Genomic DNA, 20,794 nt, shown 5'->3' with positions numbered 1-20,794 from the left:
TGGTGGGTAGTGGTGAGGGGTAGTGGTAGTAATGGGTGGGTGGTGGTAGGGGGTTGTGGGTGGGTGGTGGTGGTGAGGGGTGGTGGGAGTGTGGTGGTGGAGGTGGTGGTGGAGGGTAGTGGGTGGGTGGGGAGGCGTGAGGGGGGTGGGTGGGTGGTAGTGGTGGTGGTGGGGGGTGGTGGTGGGTGATGGTGGTGGTGGGGGGGGGTGGTGGTGAGGGGTAGTGGTGGTGGGGAGTGGTGAGGGGTAGTGGTGGTGGTGGGGGGTATTGGTGGTGGGTGGTGGTGGTGAAGGGTAGTGGTGGGTGGTGGTGGGTGGTAGTGGTGGGTAGTGGTGAGGGGTAGTGGTAGTAATGGGTGGGTGGTAGTAGGGGGTTGTGGGTGGGTGGTGGTGGTGAGGGGTGGGTGGTGGTGGGTGGTGGTGGGGGATAGTGGGTGGGTGGGTGGGGAGGCGTGAGGGGTGGGTGGTGGGTGTTGGTGAGGGGTGGGTTGGTGGTGGTGGGTGGTAGTGGTGGGTGGGGTGGGTGGTAGTGGTGGGTGGTGGTGAGTGGTAGTGGTAGTAATGGGTGGGTGGTGGTAGGGGGTTGTAGGTGGGTGGTACTGGTGGGTGGGTAGTGGTGGTGAGGGGTAGTGGGTGGGGAGAGATGGAGGATGGATGTTGAGGGAGGGGGAGGAGAGATGGGGAGATGGTAAATCCACAGACTCACCACACAGAGACCCATAGACTCACCACACAGAGACCCATAGCCTCACCACACAGAGACCCATAGACTCACCACACAGAGACCCATAGACTCACCACACAGAGACCCACAGACTCACCACACAGAGACACCCATAGACTCACCACACAAAGACCCACAGACTCACCACACAGAGACCCACAGACTCACCACACAGAGACCCACAGACTCACCACACAGAAACCCATAGACTCACCACACAGAGACCCATAGACTCACCACACAGAGACCCATAGACTCACCACATAGAGACCCATAGACTCACCACACAGAGACCCATAGACTCACCACACAGAGACCCACAGACTCACCACACAGAGACCCACAGACTCACCACACAGAGACCCATAGACTCACCACACAGAGACCCATAGACTCACCACACAGAGACCCACAGACTCACCACACAGAGACCCACAGACTCACCACACAGAGACCCACAGACTCACCACACAGAGACCCACAGACTAACCACACAGAGACCCACAGACTCACCACACAGAGACCCACAGACTCACCACACAGAGACCCATAGACTCACCACACAGAGACCCATAGAGACCCAAATAAGTACGCAGTGCGTACAGGGGGACAGAGGGCTGTTAACATCTTACCAACTCACCCACTCACTCACCCACTCACTCATCCACCCACATACTCACCCACATACTCACTCACCCACTCACTCACTCAACGACTCACTCACTCACCCACTCACTCATCCACCCACATACTCACCCACATACTCACTCACCCACTCACTCACTCAATGACTCACTCACTCACCCACTAACTCAGTCACCCATTCACTCACCTACTCACCCACTCACCCACTCACTCATCCACCCACATACTCACCCACATACTCACCCAATCACTCACATACTCACCCAATCACTCACCTACTCACCCACCCACATAACTCACTCACATACTCACCCAATCACTCACCTACTCACACACCCACATAACTCACTCGCTCACCTACACACACAGCTGGTTTAAATGAAAATAAAAACCGATTTGAAAATAAAGAGAGATGATTCAACACTGGATTGTTCTGTGTCCACCTACTTATACGCTCACTCACTCACCCACCTACTCACCCACTCACCCACTCACTCACCCACATACTCACCCACCCATTCACTCACCCACCTACTCACCTACTCACCCATTCACCCACATACTCACCCACCCATTCACTCACTCACTCACCCACCTACTCACCCACTCACCCACTTACATACTCACCCACCCACTCACTCACCTACTCACATACCCACTCACTCATCTACTCACATACTCACCCACTCACTCACCCACCCACTCACTGACTCACCCACTCACTCACCCGCCCACTCATCCACCCATCACTCACCCACTCATCCACTCACTCACTCACTCACCCACCCACATACTCACCCACATACTCACCCACATACTCACTCTCCTACTCACCCAGCCACATACTCACCCACTCACTCACCCACTCACTCACCCACCCACTCACTCACCTACTCACATACTCACCCACTCATTCACCCACTCACTCACTCACCCACCCACTCACTCACCCACTCACCCACCCACTCACTCACCCACTCACCCACCCATTCACCCACTCACCTACCTACTCACATACCCACTCACTCACCGACTCATACTCACCCACTCACTCACCCACTCACCCACTCACCCACCCACTCACCTACTCACATACTCACCCACTCACTCACCCACTCACCCACCCACTTACTCATATACTCACATAATCACATAATCGCCCACTCACCCCCTCACTCACATACTCAACCACTCACCCACCCACTCACCTACCGACTCACTCACACACTCACTCAGTCACCCACTCACTGATTCACCCACTCACTCACCCACTCAGAATGTGAGTGAGTGGGTGAGTGAGTGGGTGAGTATGTGAGTGGGTGACTGAGTGAGTGAGTGTGTGAGTGAGTGTGTGATTGAGTGAGTGTGTGAGTGAGTGTGTGAGTGGGTGGGTGAGTGTATGAGTGGGTGACTGAGTGAGTGTGTGAGTGAGTGTGTGAGTGAGTAAGTGAGTGGGTGAGTGAGTGGGTGGGTGAGTATGTGAGTGGGTTGGTGAGTGAGTGAGTGTGTGAGTGGGTGACTGAGTGAGTGTGTGAGTGAGTGAGTGTGTGAGTGAGTGGGTGATTGACTGAGTGTGTGAGTGGGTGACTGAGTGAGTGAGTGGGTGTGTGAGTGAGTGGGTGAGTGAGTGAGTGGGTGAGTGAGTGGGTGAGTGGCTGAGTGAGTGAGTGTGTGAGTGGCTGAGTGAGTTGTTGAGTGAGTGGCTGAGTGGGTGAGTGAGTTGTTGAGTGAGTGAGTGGGTGAGTGAGTGGGTGAGTGGCTGAGTGAGTGAGTTGTTGAGTGAGTGTGTGAGTGAGTGGGTGAATGAGTGGGTGGGTGAGTGTGTGAGTGTGTTTGTGAGTGAGTGAATGAGTGAGTGGGTGATGCAGTGGGTGGGTGTGTGTGTTAGTGTGTGACGCGCTGTGTGGGCGTGTTGGTGTGACGCGCTGTGTGGGCGTGTTGGTGTGACGCGCTGTGTGGGTGTGCGTGTTAGTGTGTGACGCGCTGTGTGGGCGTGTTGGTGTGACGCGCTGCGTGGGCGTGTTGGTGTGACGCGCTGTGTGGGTGTGCGTGTTAGTGTGTGACGCGCTGTGTGGGCGTGTTGGTGTGACGCGCTGTGTGGGTGGGTGTGTGTTAGTGTGTGACGCGCTGTGTGGGCGTGTTGGTGTGACGCCCTGTGTGGGCGTGTTGGTGTGTGACGCGCCGTGTGGGCGTGTCGGTGTGACGCGCTGTGTGGTGGGTGGGCGTGTTGGTGTGACGCGCTATGGGTGGGCGTGTGTTAGTGTGTGACGCGCCGTGTGGGCGTGTTGGTGTGACGCGCTGTGTGGGTGGGTGTGTTAGTGTGTGACGCGCTGTGTGGGCGTGTTGGTGTGACGCCCTGCGTGGGCGTGTGTTGGTGTGTGACGCGCCGTATGGGCGTGTCGGTGTGACGCGTTTTTTGGTGGGTGGGCGTGTTGGTGTGACGCGCTATGGGTGGGCGTGTGTTAGTGTGTGACGCGCCGTGTGGGCGTGTTGGTGTGCGACGCGCTGTGTGGTGGGTGGGCGTGTTGGCGTGACGCGCTATGGGTGGGCGTGTGTTAGTGTGTGACGCGCCGTGTGGGCGTGTCGGTGCGACGCGCTGTGTGTTGGGTGGGCGAGCCCTCCAACACGGGCCACACACCGCCACAGTCGCTGTGGTCGTGACCCAGGGGTTTCCTGCCGCTCTTACGCCGCTCCACAGCGACGACGACGACGCTGCTGCTGCTGCTGCCGCTGCCGCGGCTATTGCAGTGAGTAGCCACACACACAGACACACACAGACACACACAGACACACACAGACACACACAGACATACACACACATACACACACACCATATACACACACACAGACACACACAGACATACACACATACATACACACCATATACACACATACATACACCACACATACACACATACATACACACATACACACATACATACACACATACACACATACATACACACATACACACATACATACACACATACACCACACACAGACACACAGACAGACACACATACATACACACATACACCACACATATACACATACACACACACATACACACACATACACACACACAGACACACATACATACACATATACATACATACACACCATATACACACATACATACACACAGACACACACACATACACACACAGACACACACACAGACACACATACACACATACATACACACACATACACACAGACACACATACACCACACACACAGACACATACATACACACATACACTACACACACACACATACACACACACACATACACACACATACACACATACACTACACACACACACATACACACACACATACACACATACACAGACACATACACACACACACCACACACACACACAGACACACACACACATACACAGACATACACACACACATACACAGACACACACATACACCACACATACACCACACATGCACACACACACCACACACACACACAGCACACACACAGCGCACACACAGCGCACACACACACAGCACACACAACGAACACAACATACACACAGCACACACACACATCTCCAGGGGTACAGTGACACAGGAAACACACACACGGACAAAGCTCCCCCAGGTAGCCTCTAGCAGGACTGTAGGGGCAAGTGCTGTTAGCTAGCGAGTATCAGCAGCAGTGTCTATGTACTACACACACCACACACAGACAAAGCTCCCCCAGGTAGCCTCTAGCAGGGCTGTAGGGGCAAGTGCTGTTAGCTAGCGAGTAGCAGCAGCAGTGTCTATGTACTACACACACCACACACAGACAAAGCTCCCCCAGGTAGCCTCTAGCAGGGCTGTAGGGGCAAGTGATGTTAGCTAGCGAGTAGCAGCAGCAGTGTCTATGTACTACAGACACCACACACAGACAAAGCTCCCCCAGGTAGCCTCTAGCAGGGCTGTAGGGGCAAGTGCTGTGAGCTAGCGAGTAGCACCAGCAGTGTCTATGTACTACACACACCACACACAGACAAAGCTCCCCCAGGTAGCCTCCAGCAGGCTGTAGGGGCAAGTGATGTTAGCTAGCGAGTAGCAGCAGCAGTGTCTATGTACTACACACACCACACACAGACAAAGCTCCCCCAGGTAGCCTCTAGCAGGGCTGTAGGGGCAAGTGCTGTTAGCTAGCGAGTATCAGCAGCAGTGTCTATGTACTACACACACCACACACAGACAAAGCTCCCCCAGGTAGCCTCTAGCAGGGCTGTAGGGGCAAGTGCTGTTAGCTAGCGAGTATCAGCAGCAGTGTCTATGTACTACACACACCACACACAGACAAAGCTCCCCCAGGTAGCCTCTAGCAGGGCTGTAGGGGCAAGTGCTGTTAGCTAGCGAGTATCAGCAGCAGTGTCTATGTACTACACACACCACACACAGACAAAGCTCCCCCAGGTAGCCTCTAGCAGGGCTGTAGGGGCAAGTGCTGTTAGCGAGCACCTATGAAGGCCGGCACGTTACACGAGGGGGTGGGTGGCCAGCACCACGCCCGACCGCCTTTGTCTCCCCAGTGGCGATGTTTACTACACACCGCTACACCAGGTACTCATTTGAGGCTGAGTCGACCTAGGGGAGGCCCAGGACCGGTTCAGATAGTCGCCGTCACTGGCGGTGTTGGCCGTGAGCGGGAATCGAACCCGGGTCGTCAGGTTCATAGCGCAGCACGCTAACCGCTACACTACCGCTCCCCCCATCACACCTACACACACACACACCTATACACACACCTGTACACACACCTGTACACACACACTTGTACACACACCTATACACACCTGTACACACACTCCACACCTACACTCACACACCTATACACACACACACCTGTACACACACCTGTACACACACGCACACCTGTACACACACCTGTACACACACACCTATACACACACACACCTGTACACACACCTGTATACACACACTTGAACACACGTATACACACCTGTACACACACCTATACACACCTGTACTCACACACACACTCCACACCTACACTCACACACCTGTACACACACACACCTGTACACACACACACACTTGTACACACACCTATACACACCTGTACACACACCTATACACACCTGTACACACACCTATCACACCTGTACACACACACCTATCACACCTGTACACACACACCTATACATACACACACCTGTACACACACCTATACACACCCCTATACACACCTGTACACACACCTATAACAAGTTAACAACAACCGCCATTCGCCATTAAGTGGCGGTGACGTCACCACGACGCTTGTGCCAGGCCATGTGCATCTTGAGGCCACGTGGAGTGTCGAACGCCCGCTGGCAGGAGGTCACGGGGCAGACCCAGGTGCCACGGGTCGACTGACTGAGACGACTGGCTGATGCACCACCTGTGCCCCCTACTGTGCCAACCTGCTGTGCTTTAGCCACCCGGCGCTCCGCTCGTTGTTGTGAGCGTCGCTCCTCCGCCCTCCGTTGTTGTTGGAGGGCGACTGCCTCCAACTGCCCAGTAGCAGCGTCCTTCACGAGCCTCCTCCACAGAGGCCGATCTTGACACCGCTGGTACCAGTCATCGGCAAGTCCACTCAGCTCCACGTCCTCCTGTACCACGTCACTCCATCTCTTCTCTAGCCCGTGCCGCGCCCGTTTAGCCCCCTCGATCCGGCCAAACAAAAGCTGTTTCGGCATGCGGTGGCTGGGCATGCGGGCTACATGACCCAGCCATCGCAGCCTTGCCTGCCAGAGGAGCTCACCGATGGGACCTTGCCCAGATCTTTCAAGGATTTGTGAGCTCCTCACACAATCCAGTCTGGTTAAACCCAGGATGGATCGTAGGCAGGCCAGCCTAAATGTTTCTAACAGGCGAGGATGTTCCATTAGGGGGGGTCCACGTTTCGCAAGCGTAGAGAAGGGAGGGAATGACCGTGGCCGAGAAGACCTGAAGCTTAGTGCGGAGCGACAGACCAGGTAGCTTCCACACAGCGTTACGCAACCGATGAAAATATATTGCCGCTCGACTGATTCGGAGTGAAACCTCTGCTGTTAAACTGGAGCCAGTCACCACCTGTACACAAAGATAAAGACAAAGATCCCCCATATAGCCTTACCAGACTGTAGGGGCAAGTGCTGTTAGCGAGCACCTATGAAGGCCGGAACGGTACACGAGGGGGTGGGTGGCCAGCACCACGCCCGACCGCCTTTGTCTCCCTAGTGGCAATGTTTACACACAGCACCAGATACTAATTTGAGGCTGAGTCGACCTAGGGGAGGCCCGGGACCTGTTCAGATAATCGTCACTGGTGTTGGCCGTGAGCGGGAATCGAACCCGAGTCGCCAGGTTCATAGCGCAGCGCGCTAACCGCTACACTATCGCTCCCCACCTACACACACACCTACACACACACACACCTACACACACCTACACACACCTACACAACAACAACCGCCATTCGCCACTAAGTGGCGGTGACGTCACCATGACGCTTGTGCCAGGCTATGTGCACCCTGAGGCCACGTGAAGTGTCGAACGCCCGCTGGCAGGAGGTCACGGGGCAGATCCAGGTGCCACGGGTCGACTGACTGAGATGACTGGCTGATGCACCACCTGTGCCCCCTACTGTGCCAACCCGCTGTGCTTTAGCCACCCGGCGCTCCGCTCGTTGTTGTGAGCATCGCTCCTCCGCCCTCCGTTGTTGTTGGAGGGCGACTACCTCCAACTGCCCAGTAGCAGCGTCCTTCACGAGCCTCCTCCACAGAGGCCGATCTTGACACCGCTGGTACCGGTCATCGGCAAGTCCACTCAGCTCCACGTCCTCCTGTACCACATCACTCCATCTCTTCTCTAGCCCGTGCCGCGCCCGCTTAGCCCCCTTAATCCGGCCAAACAAAAGCTGTTTCGGCATGCGGTGGCTGGGCATGCGGGCTACATCACCCAGCCATCGCAGCCTTGCCCGCCGGAGGAGGTCACCGATGGGACCTTGCCCAGATCTTTCAAGGATTTGTGAGCTCCTCACACAATCCAGTCTGGTTAAACCCAGGATGGATTGTAGACAGGCCAGCCTAAATGTTTCTAACCGGGGAAGATGTTCCATTAGGGGGGTCCACGTTTCGCAAGCGTAGAGAAGGGAGGGAATGACCGTGGCCGAGAAGACCTGAAGCTTAGTGTGGAGCGACAGACCAGGTAGCTTCCACACAGCGTTACGCAACCGATGAAAAGATATTGCCGCTCGACTGATTCGGAGTGAGACCTCTGCTGTTAAACTGGAGCCAGTCATAAGCACACTGCCCAGGTATGGGAAACTCTCCACTCTCTCCACAACTGCCCCATCACCGATTGGGAGTTGTGGGGGTGGAGTGTCTGATGGTACAAAATACCCAGGCAGGTGCTTAGTTTTGGTGGGGCTGATGGTAAGGCCCCACCTCTTAGTAGCACGCTCCAATCTCAGCAGCAGCGTCTCCAACTCCTCCTCTGAATGAGCAGCTATTACCAAATCATCAGCATACATAACGGGGTTGAGCAATAGGGAGCCATCCCTTGACCGCACCCGGGCATCGATCAGCCTCCCATTATATCTGTATCATATGGAGATTCCCCCGGTACAGCTATTGAAGGCTTCACGAACTACGTGGTCAAAATAGATGTTAAATAATGTGGGAGCCAGAGGACATCCCTGTCGCACCCCAAGGTGTACAGGGAATGGCTCTGACTCCCAGCCACGTAGTTTTACCCGGGCCCGCTCACCATAATGAAGGTCCTTAATGATCGTGAGCAGATGGTCAGGTACTCCAAAAGCACGAAGAACAACCCAGAGCCCAGGCCTACTGATGGTATCATAGGCCTTGACCAGGTCAATAAAGCAGAGATGTAGGTCTTGTTGGAATTCCCTACACCTCTGCTGTAGCAGACGGACAAAATATGGCATCTGTGCAGGACCGCCCTTTTCTGAAACCACATTGGGGCTCCGCAAAGCCTCTCCTCAGCGTGCCTGGCAAGGCGATGTTGAATAATCCTTGCCAGGACCTTTCCCGGCACACTGAGGAGTGAGATTCCCCTGTAGTTGTTACAGTCTGTGCAGTCCCCCTTGTTAAAAAGGGGGACCACCAGGGCATCCTACACACACACATCTACACACACACCTGTACACACACCTACACACACCTACACACACCTACACACAACTGTACACACACCTACACACACCTACAGACGCACCTACACACACCTGTACACACACACCTACACACACACCTACACACAGCTACACACACACACACCTACACACAGCTACACACACACACCTACACACACACAGCTACACACACACACACCTACACACACACATCTGTACACACCTACACCTACACACACCTACACACACACCTACACACACCTACACACACCTGTACACACACACACACCTACACACACACACCTGTACACACCTACACACACCTACACATGCACACCTACACACACACACCTACACACATCTACACACACACCTACACACACACCTACACACACCTACACACACACCTACACACACCTACACACACACACACCCACACACGCACCTGTACACACCTACACACACCTGTACACACACACCTACACACACCTGTACACACACACCTACACACACCTACACACACACCTACACACACACCTACACACACACCCACACACAACTACACACCCACACACACCTGTACACACCTACACACACCTACACACACACCTGTACACACACCTACACACACACACCTGTACACACACCTACACACACCTACACACACCTACACACCTGTACACACACCTGAACACACACACACCTGAACACACACACACACCTACACACACACACCTACACACACCTACACACACACACCTACACACACCTGTACACACACACCTACACACACACCTACACACACACCTGTACACACACCTACACACACACACACACACCTACACACACCTACACACACACACCTGTACACACCTACACACACCTACACACACACACCTACACACCCACACACACCTGTACACACACACCTACACACACCTACACACACACACACCTACACACACACACCTACACACACACCTGTACACACACCTACACACACCTACATACCCACACACACCTGTACACACACCTGTACACACACACCTACACACACCTACACCTACACACACCTACACACACACACCTACACACCTACACACACACCTGTACACACACACACACCCACACACACCTGTACACACACCTGTACACACACACCTACACACACCTACACACACACACACACCTACACACACCTACACACACACCTACACACACACCTACACACACACCTACACACACCTACACACACACACCTACACACACCTACACACCTACACACACACACACCTACACACACACCTACACACACCTGTACACACCTACACACACACACCTACACACACACACCTACACACACACACACCTACACACACACACCTACACACACCTGTACACACCCACACACACCTGTACACACACCTACACACACCTACACACCTGTACACACACCTGAACACACACACACCTGAACACACACACACACACACCTACACACACCTACACCTACACACACCTACACACACACACCTACACACACCTACACACACCTGTACACACACCTGTACACACACAACTACACACACACACCTACACACACACCTACACACCCACACACACCTGTACACACACCTACACACACACACCTACACACACCTACACACCTACACACACACACACACCTGTACACACACCTGTACACACCTACACACACCTTACACACCTGTACCCACACCTGTACACACCTACCTGTGTACAGAGTGCTCTCTCCCTTGCTGCAGGAGCTATGTCGAAGGGTGTGCCTGAGATTGTGAAGGGGCAAGTGTTTGAGGTGGGCCCAAGGTACACGGGGCTCACCTACATTGGAGAGGGAGCCTACGGCATGGTCTGGTGAGGAGCACGTGCCTACCTCACAACGCTCACACTCACCTGGACACACACCTGTACACTCACTCACTCACTCACCTGTACACACGCCTGTACACTCACTCACTCACTCACCTGGACACACACCTGTACACACGCCTGTACACACACATGTACACTCACTCACCCACCTGTACACACACCCGTACACTCGCTCGTACACTCACCTGTACACTCACATGTACACACGCCTGTACACTCACTCACATGTACACTCACCTGTACACTCACCTGTACACTCACTCACTCACCTGTACACACACCTGTACACTCGCTCGTACACTCACCGACACACTCACTCACTCGTACACTCACCTGTACACTCACTCACTCACTCACATGTACACTCACCTGTACACACACCTGTACACTCACTCACTCACCTGTACACACACCTGTACACTCGCTCGTACACTCACCGACACACTCACTCACTCGTGCACTCACCTGTACACTCACTCACATGTACACTCACCTGTACACACACCTGTACACTCACTCACTCACATGTACACTCACCTGTACACTCACTCACTCACTCACATGTACACTCACCTGTACACTCACCTGTACACTCACTCACTCACCTGTACACACACCTGTACACTCGCTCGTACACTCACCGACACACTCACTCACTCGTACACTCACCTGTACACTCACTCACTCACTCACATGTACACTCACCTGTACACACACCTGTACACTCGCTCGTACACTCACCTGTACACACACCTGTACACTCGCTCGTACACTCACCGACACACTCACTCACTCGTGCACTCACCTGTACACTCACTCACATGTACACTCACCTGTACACACACCTGTACACTCACTCACTCACATGTACACTCACCTGTACACTCACTCACTCACTCACATGTACACTCACCTGTACACACACCTGTACACTCGCTCGTACACTCACCTGTACACACACCTGTACACTCGCTCGTACACTCACCGACACACTCACTCACTCGTACACTCACCTGTACACTCACTCACTCACTCACCTGGACACACACCTGTACACACACCTGTACACACACCTGTACACTCACTCACCTGTACACACGCCTGTACACTCACCTGGACACACACCTGTACACTCGCTCGTACACTCACCGACACACTCACTCACTCGTACACTCACCTGTACACTCACTCACATGTACACTCACCTGTACACACACCTGTACACTCACTCACTCACATGTACACTCACCTGTACACTCACTCACTCACTCACATGTACACTCACCTGTACACACACCTGTACACTCGCTCGTACACTCACCTGTACACACACCTGTACACTCGCTCGTACACTCACCGACACACTCACTCACTCGTACACTCACCTGTACACTCACTCACATGTACACTCACCTGTACACTCACCTGTACACTCACTCACCTGTACACACACCTGTACACTCGCTCGTACACTCACCGACACACGCACTCACTCGTACACTCACCTGTACACTCACATGTACACTCACCTGTACACTCACTCACCTGTACACACACCTGTACACTCGCTCGTACACTCACCTACACACTCACTCACTCGTACACTCACCTGTACACTCACATGTACACTCACCTGTACACTCACTCACCTATACACACACCTGTACACTCACTCACCTGTACACACGCCTGTACACTCCCTTGTACACTCACCGACACACTCACTCACTCGTGCACTCACCTGTACACTCACTCACCTGTACACTCAGTCACAAGTACACTCACCTGTACACTCACTCACCTATACACACACCTGTACACTCGCTCGTACACTCACCGACATACTCACTCACTCGTACACTCACCTGTACACTCACTCACTCACATGTACACTCACCTGTAAACTCACTCACTCACCTGTACACACACCTGTACACTTACTCACTCACTCACCTATACACTCACCTGTACACTCACTCACATGTACACTCACCTGTACACTCACTCACTCACCTGTACACACACCTGTACACTCACTCACTCACCTATACACACACCTGTACACTCGCTCGTACACTCACCTACACACTCACTCACATGTACACTCACCTGTACACTCACTCACATGTACACTCACCTGTACACTCATTCACTCACATGTACACTCACCTGTACACTCACTCGTACACTCACCTACACACTCACTCACTCGTACACTCACCTGTACACTCACTCACCTGTACACTCACACACGTGTGTACACACACATACAACACGTGTGTACACACACACACACAACACATGTACACACACATACAACACGTGTGTACACACACATACAACACGTGTATACACATACAACACGTGTATACACACAACACGTGTACACACACACACACACACGTGTTGTGTGTGTACACACGTGTTGTGTGTACATGTGTTGTATGTGTGTACACACGTGTTGTGTGTGTGTGTGTACACACGTGTTGTATGTGTGTGTACACGTGTTGTATGTGTGTACACACGTGTTGTGTGTGTGTGTACACACGTGTTGTATGTGTGTACATGTGTTGTATGTGTGTACATGTGTTGTATGTGTGTACACATGTGTTGTATGTGTGTGTACATGTGTTGTATGTGTGTACACACACACCACGTGTTAGGGTGCGGCAGCGTGTCTGTACGAGGTAGTGGAGTCCAGAGTCTGAACGCTGTTAATGATTTATCACCGCGGGTGGAACCATATAGAGTACTGTACAACCTTGCAGTCATCACCACCATCACTATCAACATTATCACCATCACCACCATCACCATCACCACCATCATCATCAGCAGCAGTATCATCATCACCATCACCACCACCATCACTATCAACATCATCACCACCATCACCATCACCACTGCAAGTCACGTGACCTCCTCCTCATGCACCTAGCCTGGCACAGCAGTCAACCCATGGCACCTGTTGGGTCTGTCACGTGACCTCCTCATGCACCTAGCCTGGCACAGCAGTCAACCCATGACACCTGCTGAGTCTGTCACGTGATCTTCTCCTCATGCATGGCACGGGCGCTGTAGTAACGTTGTTGTTGTATGACGGTGTGTGTCACGTGACACAGGTGTGTGGCACGTGACACAGGTGTGTGTGTCACGTGACACAGGTGTGTGTCACGTGACACAGGTGTGTGGCACGTGACACAGGTGTGTGTGTCACGTGACACAGGTGTGTGGCACGTGACACAGGTGTGTGTCACGTGCCACAGGTGTGTGGCACGTGACACAGGTGTGTGTGTCACGTGACACAGGTGTGTGTGTCACGTGACACAGGTGTGTGTGTCACGTGACACAGGTGTGTGGCACGTGACACAGGTGTGTGTCACGTGACACAGGTGTGTGGCACGTGACACAGGTGTGTGTCACGTGACACACACCTGTGTCACGTGACACAGGTGTGTGTCACGTGACACAGGTGTGTGTCACGTGACACACAGGTGTGTGACAGTGATAACCAATCGCATTCCTGAACTCTGCTACCCCCACTCGTGCCTTGGCCTCCCTGGTAGCTCACCCCCCTCAACCCCTCCCCCCTCTCACCCCTCATCCCCCTTAACCCCTCCCTCACCCCTCCCCCTCAACCCCTCCCCCCTCTCACCCCTCCCCCTCAACCCCTCCCCCCCTCCCCCTCAACCCCTCCCCCCTCTCAACCCTCCCCTTCAACCCCTCCCCCCTCCCTCCCCCTCCCTCCCCCCTCCTCCCTCCCCCCTCCCCCCCCTCTCACCCCTCCCCCTCAACCCCTCCCCCTCAACCCCTCCCCCCTCTCACCCCTCCCCTTCAACCCCTCCCTCCCTCTCCCTCCCCCCTCCCCCCTCCCTCCCTCTCCCTCCCCCACCCCCCCCTCCCCCCCCCCGCCCCCCCCAGCTCTGCGCTGGACAGGTGTAGCGGTGTGCGTGTGGCCATCAAGAAGGTGAGCCCCTTCGAGCATCAAACCTACAGCCAGCGGACACTGCGTGAGATCAAGATCCTGCTGGGCTTCGCTCACGAGAACATCATCGCCATCAGGGATGTGCTGCGTGCACCTAGCCTGGCACTCATGAAGGACGTGTATCCTGCTCGCAGAGACACACACACAGAGACACAGAGACACACACAGACACACACACACACACAGACACACACACAGAGACACACACACACAGAGACACACACAGACACACACACAGAGACACACACACGACGCTTGTGCCAGGCTATGTGCACCCTGAGGCCACGTGAAGTGTCGAACGCCCGCTGGCAGGAGGTCACTGGGCAGACCCAGGTGCCACGGGTCGACTGACTGAGATGACTGGCTGATGCACCACCTGTGCCCCCTACTGTGCCAACCTGCTGTGCTTTAGCCACCCGGCGCTCCGCTCGTTGTTGTGAGCGTCGCTCCTCCGCCCTCCGTTGTTGTTGGAGGGGGACTGCCTCCAACTGCCCAGTAGCGTCCTTCACGAGCCTCCTCCACAGAGGCCGATCTTGACACCGCTGGTACCGGTCATCGGCAAGTCCACTCAGCTCCACGTCCTCCTGTACCACAAACGCCACCCTCCCTCAGCATTTCGCTTGGGAGATCATCTTTGCCCCGTGCCTTTCCTGGTCTCAGACTCTGGATCGCCTTCAGTACTTCCTCAACAGATGGCACCTCAGCCAGCCACTCACAGGGGGTGACTTCTTCCAATATTTGAGGCACCGCAGCCTCAGCAGGGTCATCCCCACTTTGTGCCACGATGTTTTCCAGGCTGAGGGATTTTCCCTCCCCCAAGACCTCACAGAAATGCTCAGAAAATCTGCAAACCTGTTCCTGGGGATCAGAGATTGGATCACCGTTCTTTCCCCTAATGATGGTAATAGGCGTGGCGCTGCAGGTTACTTTTTGATGGAGTTAAATAGAGATTTGTGATCACGGGCCATTGAGGCAGATTCCATTTCCTCAGCAACCCGCGACCACCACCCATCCTTGCAGTGCCTCACGGCTCTCCGAACCTCCGAGCGAAGGCTGCGGTAAGCCTCCTCATTCTCTGACGTGGGATTCTGTAGCCGATGACAGTGGGCCTGTCGCTTTTTCTCAGCCAACCTGAACACCTCCTCTGTCAGCCAGGGTCTCTGGGGAGGTCTGGACCATGTACCCACAGCAGCCATTGCAGCTGCATGAGCCACAGTCCTAAACCTCGCCCATTTCCCCTCGACATCTGGAGGAGTGGGGGACGATGCCAACCCCAGCCGCAAGCGATGATGAAATTCTCGCTTGCAACTTTCATCAGCTAGCTGAGACCAGGCCACCCACCACCGGAGTGGAAGAATGGCAGGCACATCTTAGAGATGACTAGTCGATGGTCAGAGGGCAGATCAGCTCCACGGTAGGTCCTGGTGTCAAGGACATGGGCCCGCATCCGTTGTTCCGTCACTATGTAGTCCAGCAGATGTTCTTGCTTGGACCCGGCTTGCATCCATGATGTTGTGTGGATGTGCCGATGCCGGAACAGCGTGTTGGTAATTACAAGCCCATGGGCTGCAAAAAAATCTAGCAGCCTCCTGCGGTTGTTATTGAGCTGATCTGGCCCATGCCTTCTAATCACTCCAGACCAGGTGCCAGCATCATGACCAACTCGGGCATTGAAGTCACCCAACAAGATGACTCTATCCCGAGGGGCCACTTTAGCTAGCACCTGTGATAGGAGGTCATAGAAGGCATCTGACTCATCGGCCTTGCCTGCATCCCTCTACGGATGTTCGTCTTCGGTGGGGGCATAAGTAACCACGACCACCATTCCTCGCTTCCGGTTGATGGGCAGGCGAGCCCAAAGTAGCCTGGGGCTTACAGCTTCCCACACCTCACCACCACGCTCCCACGCCCCCTTCATTCTTTTATTCAGAAGAAGAGCCACACCCTGTTGTTTGGTAGTCTCCTGCCCCGAGTAGAGGACTGTCCACCCCTCATGGTGGCAGAAGCCAGAGCCGGTCCACCGGACCTCCTGAATACCGCAGAGATCCAGGCGGTACCGGTCCAGCTCCCGACAGAGGAGTGGCAGCCTCTCCTCCGCAGTGAGCGTTCGAACATTCCACATGGCCACCCGTAGTGGCTATTCGTTGTTTCTGGAGGAGCCCCGAGGGCAGAGATTCAATCTCCTGGCTCCGCCAATTGGGGTTTGGCCAGGAGACGTCATAGACGCCTGGCCCCCTGGGGCCTCCGGCACAAGCTTATTAATTAGATATTTTAGACGTGGTTTAGTGGTAATTAATTGAAGGTGGAGGAGTCACCAGCCCCTCGCACCCGTCCAGAGCCCCCGTTTAGCCACTGTGGTGGCTACAGACGCCATGAAGGGAGAGGCCACTCTAAGTTGGCCTTCCCCCCACGGCACTGCCCACCACAGCGTTGCCTTCCAGCACCACGAGGAGGTAGGTGGTTGTTTTTGCCAGACTACACACACACACAGTGACACTCACACACACAACAACAACAACCGCCATTCGCCACTAAGTGGCGGTGACGTCACCACGACGCTTGTGCCAGGCCATGTGCACCCTGAGGCCACGTGAAGTGTCGAACGCCCGCTGGCAGGAGGTCACGGGGCAGACCCAGCAGGTGCCACGGGTCGACTGACTGAGATGACTGGCTGATGCACCACCTGTGCCCCCTACTGTGCCAACCTGCTGTGCTTTAGCCACCCGGCGCTCCGCTCGTTGTTGTGAGCGTCGCTCCTCCGCCCTCCGTTGTTGTTGGAGGGCGACTGCCTCCAACTGCCCAGTAGCGTCCTTCACGAGCCTCCTCCACTGAGGCCGATCTTGACACCGCTGGTACCAGTCATCGGCAAGTCCACTCAGCTCCACGTCCTCCTGTACCACATCACTCCATCTCCTCTCTAGCCCATGCCGCGCCCGTTTAGCCCCCTCTATCCGGCCGAACAAAAGCTGTTTAGGCATGCGGTGGCTGGGCATGCGGGCTACATGACCCAGCCATCGCAGCCTTGCCTGCCGGAGGAGCTCACCGATGGGACCCTGCCCAGATCTTTCAAGGATTTGTGAGCTCCTCATACAATCCAGTCTGGTTAAACCCAGGATGGATCGTAGGCAGGCCAGCCTAAATGTTTCTAACCGGCGAAGATGTTCCATTAGGGGAGTCCACGTTTCGCAAGCGTAGAGAAGGGAGGGAATGACCGTGGCCGAGAAGAACTGAAGCTTAGTACGGAGCGACAGACCAGGTAGCTTCCACACAGCGTTACGCAACCGATGAAAAGATATTGCCGCTCGACTGATTCGGAGTGAGACCTCTGCTGTTAAACTGGAGCCGGTCATAAGCACACTGCCCAGGTATGAGAAACTCTCCACTCTCTCCACATCTGCCCTATCACCAATTGGGAGTTGTGGGGGTGGAGTGTCTGATGGTACAAAATACCCAGGCAGGTGCTTAGTTTTGGTGGGGCTGATGGTAAGGCCCCACCTCTTAGTGGCACGCTCCAGTTTCACACACACACACAGACACACACACACGCAGGTTTATTTAACGGTAACGAACGGTAACGATGATGGGACAAATGTCAACATTCAACACACACAGACACACACACACAGACACACACACACAGACACACACACAGACACACACACACAGACACACACAGAGACACAGACACACACACAGACACACACAGACACACACACAGACACACAGACACACACACACAGACACACACACACACACAGACACACACACAGACACACACACACAGACACACACACAGACACACACACAGACACACACACAGACACACACACAGACACACACAGCTGTCAACACTCTCAGTCTGTCTCTTAGCCTCGCCCACACAAACTTGCTGGGGGTGCATTGGTGTTTGGATTGGTGGGTGGATTGGTGGGTGGATTGGTGGGTGGATTGGTGGGTGAGTGTTTGGATTGGTGGGTGGATTGGTGTTTGAGTGGATGGGTGGGTGTTTGGATTGGTGGGTGGGTGGATTGGTGGGTAGGTGTTTGGATTGGTGGTTGGGTGGATGGGTGGGTGTTTGGATTTGTGGGTGGATGGGTGGGTGGATTGGTGGGTAGGTGTTTGGATTGGTGGATGGATTGGTGGTTGGGTGGATGGGTGGGTGAATGGGTGGGTGTTTGTATTGGTGGGTAGGTGGATTGGTGGGTGGGTGTTTGTATTGGTGGGTGGATTGGTGGTTGAGTGGATGGGTGGGTGTTTGGATTGGTGGGTGGATTGGTGGGTAGGTGTTTGGATTGGTGGGTGGATTGGTGGTTGGGTGGATGGGTGGGTGAATGGGTGGGTGTTTGGATTGGTGGGTAGGTGGATTGGTGGGTGGATTGGTGGGTGGGTGTTTGTATTGGTGGGTGGATTGGTGTTTGAGTGGATGGGTGGGTGTTTGGATTGGTGGGTGGATGGGTGGGTGGATTGGTGGGTAGGTGTTTGGATTGGTGGGTGGATTGGTGGTTGGGTGGATGGGTGGGTGAATGGGTGGGTGTTTGTATTGGTGGGTAGGTGGATTGGTGGGTGGGTGTTTGTATTGGTGGGTGGATTGGTGTTTGAGTGGATGGGTGGGTGTTTGGATTGGTGGGTGGATGGGTGGGTGGATTGGTGGGTAGGTGTTTGGATTGGTGGGTGGATTGGTGGTTGGGTGGATGGGTGGGTGAATGGGTGGGTGTTTGGATTGGTGGGTAGGTGGATTGGTGGGTGGATTGGTGGGTGGATGTTTGTATTGGTGGGCGGATTGGTGGTTGAGTGGATGGGTGGGTGTTTGGATTGGTGGGTGGATGGGTGGGTGGAATGGTGGGTAGGTGTTTGGATTGGTGGGTGGATTGGTGGTTGGGTGGATGGGTGGGCGAATGGGTGGGTGTTTGGATTGGTGGGTAGGTAGATTGGTGGGTAGGTAGATTGGTGGGTGGATTGGTGGGTGGGTGTTTGTATTGGTGGGTAGGTAGATTGGTGGGTGGATTGGTGGGTGGGTGTTTGTATTGGTGGGCGGATTGGTGGTTGAGTGGATGGGTGGGTGTTTGGATTGGTGGGTGGATGGGTGGGTGGAATGGTGGGTAGGTGTTTGGATTGGTGGGTGGATTGGTGGTTGGGTGGATGGGTGGGCGCATGGGTGGGTGTTTGGATTGGTGGGTAGGTAGATTGGTGGGTGGATTGGTGGGTGGGTAGATTGGTGGGTGGATTGGTGGGTGGCGAGGTTGCGTGGAGAGAGTCGTGTGGGGGCCTGACTCGTGAGTACAGAGGAATGTGGCCGTGCAGGTTACACGTGGAGAAGGGAGAGAGTGAGAGAGTGTGTACAGGTGTGTACAGGTATGTACAGGTGTGT

At 54.5% G+C, this 20,794-nt stretch overlaps 1 protein-coding gene across 5 annotated transcripts in view; it reads left to right on the top strand.

The window, feature by feature from the left end:
* Positions 1-3,921: 3,921 nt before the first annotated feature.
* The window catches only part of LOC116958119 (mitogen-activated protein kinase 1-like), a 60,931-nt gene continuing 44,058 nt past the window's right edge, over positions 3,922-20,794 (top strand). For 4 of the 5 annotated variants that reach the window (XM_076064479.1, XM_076064478.1, XM_076064477.1 and 1 more), the window contains exons 1-3: positions 3,922-4,116; positions 11,293-11,423; positions 15,363-15,545. In XM_076064479.1, coding sequence (XP_075920594.1) covers positions 11,320-11,423; positions 15,363-15,545 — 287 coding nt within the window. In that variant the 5' untranslated portion in view covers positions 3,922-4,116; positions 11,293-11,319. The remainder of the gene's footprint in view (positions 4,117-11,292; positions 11,424-15,362; positions 15,546-20,794) is intronic. The other variant, XM_076064480.1, reaches the window with a different exon arrangement.

The sequence above is a fragment of the Petromyzon marinus genome, unplaced genomic scaffold, assembly GCF_048934315.1.
Source record: "Petromyzon marinus isolate PM22_M1 ecotype Great Lakes invasive population unplaced genomic scaffold, UKy_Petmar_22M1.pri1.0 PM_Scaffold_48, whole genome shotgun sequence".
NCBI classification, from domain to species: Eukaryota; Metazoa; Chordata; class Hyperoartia; order Petromyzontiformes; family Petromyzontidae; genus Petromyzon; species Petromyzon marinus.
Note: the sequence above shows the minus strand (reverse complement) of the source record. Positions and strands in the feature narration are given on the sequence as shown.